Below are 3,138 nucleotides of genomic sequence, written 5' to 3'. Positions count from 1 at the left end.
CAGGTCCCTTCCGACCCTAGAAACTATGAAACTGTAAGTTATTAAGCAGCTGAAATTAGAGCATAACTTGTTCAAGGCAAGCCTGACATTTTCATTTAAAAACAAAACAACAGACATCAGCTACAAAAATAAATACGTGTGTATGTATAATATATAATTAGTAGACAGAAGCCCTGCTCTCATTCAAAGCAGCATGTCCTACCACAGCTCCTGCTCGATTCTGTCCTGTTTCTGCTTTTCTTTTTTGCTCTTCTGTATCTGCATGTGTGCGCACACATGCACACACACGAGGATGTGCAGCATGCACAGTAAATCAAAAACTTACCTGCCCTTTCGATATGAGATAAGCTATTATAGGCATATGCTGAAAGAGCACTGCTAAATGAATGCTACTGAATCCTTCTCCATCAATGAGGCTGGGATCTGCTCCACATTTTAACAACAGTATGACCATAGATAAGTGACCTTGTCTGTAATGAGATAGGAAATCGTTGTTAGAAACCTTTAATATGTACAGATGGTTATAAATACATTTTTTACAAATTTATATTAAAATCACCTTTGAAATGATTAACCATCAAATAACTTGGAAAACCTCGGAGTGAGCCTGAGGTTCATAAAGTGAACCTTCATCATTTTAACTCTGACTATATTCTAAAAGTACACTTAACTAAGGAACAAACTTAACTTTTGGGGAGAGGCCTGAAATGTCTCTTAAGAATTTACTTTGCTGGAGGTATAGGAACCAGCATTTTCATTTCTACTGTTATCTGTGTAAAATAAATAAATAAACATCCACTGTTTAATTCAATGATCTGTATATCTCTGTTTTTAAAAAATAATTAATATTGCATTGTCATTAACATACTTGTTGCATCTATGGAAAATTTAAGCTTGCGAATTTAAACCAGATTCCTATATGGGAGGGCAGAGTTGAGGACAAACATACACATGAAAGCTACCATCCTCTTTGTATCTCCATAAAACAAATATAAATACTAACTAAATTTAAGATTTCATAGACATTAGGGTTGCTAGCATCTATACAAAAATGCACCAACAAATTAATTTTTAGTAGCACTTTACCTAATGGCCCAATGAAGCGGAGTAGAATTTAAATCTCCACCTAGCTGATCCACTACTGAACCTTTGGAAATATAAAACCTGTATAATAGCAATAAAATAAGACAAATGAGAGAGAGAGAGAGAGAAAAAAAAGAGAAAAAACTGTTCTAGTAGTTACTTTTTTTGTTATAAAGATACTTTCACATGGAAGATGCATAGTTAAGAATATTTTACTATAACAATACAATTTTGAGAAGGTACCAAATTCAAAAATATGCTAACTACTAAAGCATTTCTAGTGTTAAGAATTATACTAGTGACATTTGCATCTCATGCAAATTCAGTTCTAATCTAACTAGCTCTCCAAATTATAAATCTGCTTCCATGGAAACAATTATTGAAGTAGTCTCTGTCCATTCCTATGTAAAGAATATGGACCTGCTAAATATATTTACTAAGCGGGACTACATTTCATATGAGCAGATTCCTACACTTGTACAGAGCCTCAACTAAACTCAATTGCAGTCCACCTGCAACATCAGGTACTTTGCAATACCAAAAGGAAAGACATAAATATTCAAATCCCACTCAATATATTAGACTGCTAATACCCTCCAGTCCCACAGATTCAGCAGGATTAGTACCCAAGATATGAAATCCATATTCGAAGCTGCACACTACTGTTTGATTTTACTGTTTAAAGAGGTGTGGTTCCAACTACCCCCTCTTTCCTTGCTACTCCAGCGAAGTACCTTGACTTCCAAGAAAGTAGGATATTGCAGATGGAATTTCTCTGAAGACACTTATTTAAAAAGTTGGCCATGGCCATTTTTGTTGTAATTACAATCTGTGGTCAGAACCACAGTGGATCTCATGTACTGCATGAATTCTCATTTTAAAAATGTAAAAAGTAGTAGTATACTCATGCAGAGGTATAACCTAAGTACACTGAATGTAGGAAGGTCAGTGTAATTTTATACTTTTGTTCCCAAACAGTATAGTTTGTTTTCACTTTGTTCTGCAAAATGTTAATAAAAGTGAAAATGAATGTGCAGAAGAAAAAATTGTCTGCCCTTCACCTTAACCCCCCATACACAGGTTTATATTCACAAAAACAACGTAACTTACTTTACAAGATCCAGTCTGTTGTTTATTGCTGCCCAGTGAAGAAGAGTCACATTTTCTTTGTCTGGCTGTCGGACATCAAACCCTGCTTCTACCAATTCCCTGCACCGCTCCAATATTCCGTATCTCAAGTAGGAAAAAATATTTCAGTTATGGATGAATTCTTAAACACTTCTCTCCTATTCGTATCATCTCTTGAGTAAGGGATGCTTTCTAAAAAAAAAAAAATGTCACAGAGGTCCTAATCGAACAGCTCTTATCCAAGCGAAATTCCCTACTGGATTTAGTGAAAGTTCTTGGGTAAGGATGGGCGTTAGGATAAATGGAAACTTAGTTAAACCATCTTAAATTAGATGATCCATCAGTTTTACCACTAGTGAAACCAACCTGGGTAAGTGCCAGCTACCTGCATCTTGTTTGTGACTTAAAAAAAACAAACAAACCACTACCTATCATATTTATAGGGTTACCTTTCAGTCTTTATTTTGTAAGATGGAATAAAAAAAAAAGAGAGCCAAGTCTTCAGTGGCTTTAAAACATTTTTCTTTGTGAAGAAATAAAAAATTAAATCTGAAAAGCCTTCACAAATGCCACTATTTTCTGGACTTACTGTGTCGCTTTGACAATATCACAGGTACTATAGTCCTCTACCAGCGGAGCTGCTTCTGGTGGCTTTGTTATATTTTTATCCGCGTGGATGCTGTGCCAGTCGTGTATGTGAGGTCGGTGAGGGCCGTGGCTGTGAATCTGACACTCCTGGTGAAAAACACAAATGTTTGCTCATTAACATGAATTCGGAAGAGCCCCTCTGGCTTTTGTGCCCCCTGGGAAGAAGCCACCTAGAGCAGGGATGGATGCCCAGCCTTTCCACCCTACCAGCCGGAGGGGTGGTGCCAAGTCTGTCCCTGGGCTGGATCCAACATCCAGGGCAATGCTGCGGGGGGGGGG

General features: G+C 37.0%; 1 protein-coding gene across 2 annotated transcripts in view; it reads right to left on the bottom strand.

Annotated features, from left to right (window-relative positions):
- The window catches only part of ZDHHC13 (zinc finger DHHC-type containing 13), a 45,679-nt gene that overhangs the window by 36,873 nt on the left and 5,668 nt on the right, over positions 1-3,138 (bottom strand). Inside the window, exons 2-5 of one of the 2 annotated variants that reach the window (XM_019519459.1) lie at positions 2,801-2,946; positions 2,194-2,316; positions 1,087-1,164; positions 326-470 (exon numbers count right to left, since the gene is read on the bottom strand). In XM_019519459.1, coding sequence (XP_019375004.1) covers positions 326-470; positions 1,087-1,164; positions 2,194-2,316; positions 2,801-2,946 — 492 coding nt within the window. Of the gene's footprint in view, positions 1-325; positions 471-1,086; positions 1,165-2,193; positions 2,317-2,660; positions 2,752-2,800; positions 2,947-3,138 lie in introns of those variants that run through there. The other variant, XM_019519460.1, reaches the window with a different exon arrangement.

The sequence above is a fragment of the Gavialis gangeticus genome, unplaced genomic scaffold, assembly GCF_001723915.1.
Source record: "Gavialis gangeticus isolate Ggan-Ray unplaced genomic scaffold, GavGan_comp1, whole genome shotgun sequence".
Taxonomy (NCBI): Eukaryota; Metazoa; Chordata; order Crocodylia; family Gavialidae; genus Gavialis; species Gavialis gangeticus.
The sequence above is the reverse complement of the archived record's forward strand: the minus strand, read 5'-3'. Positions and strand labels throughout refer to the sequence as shown.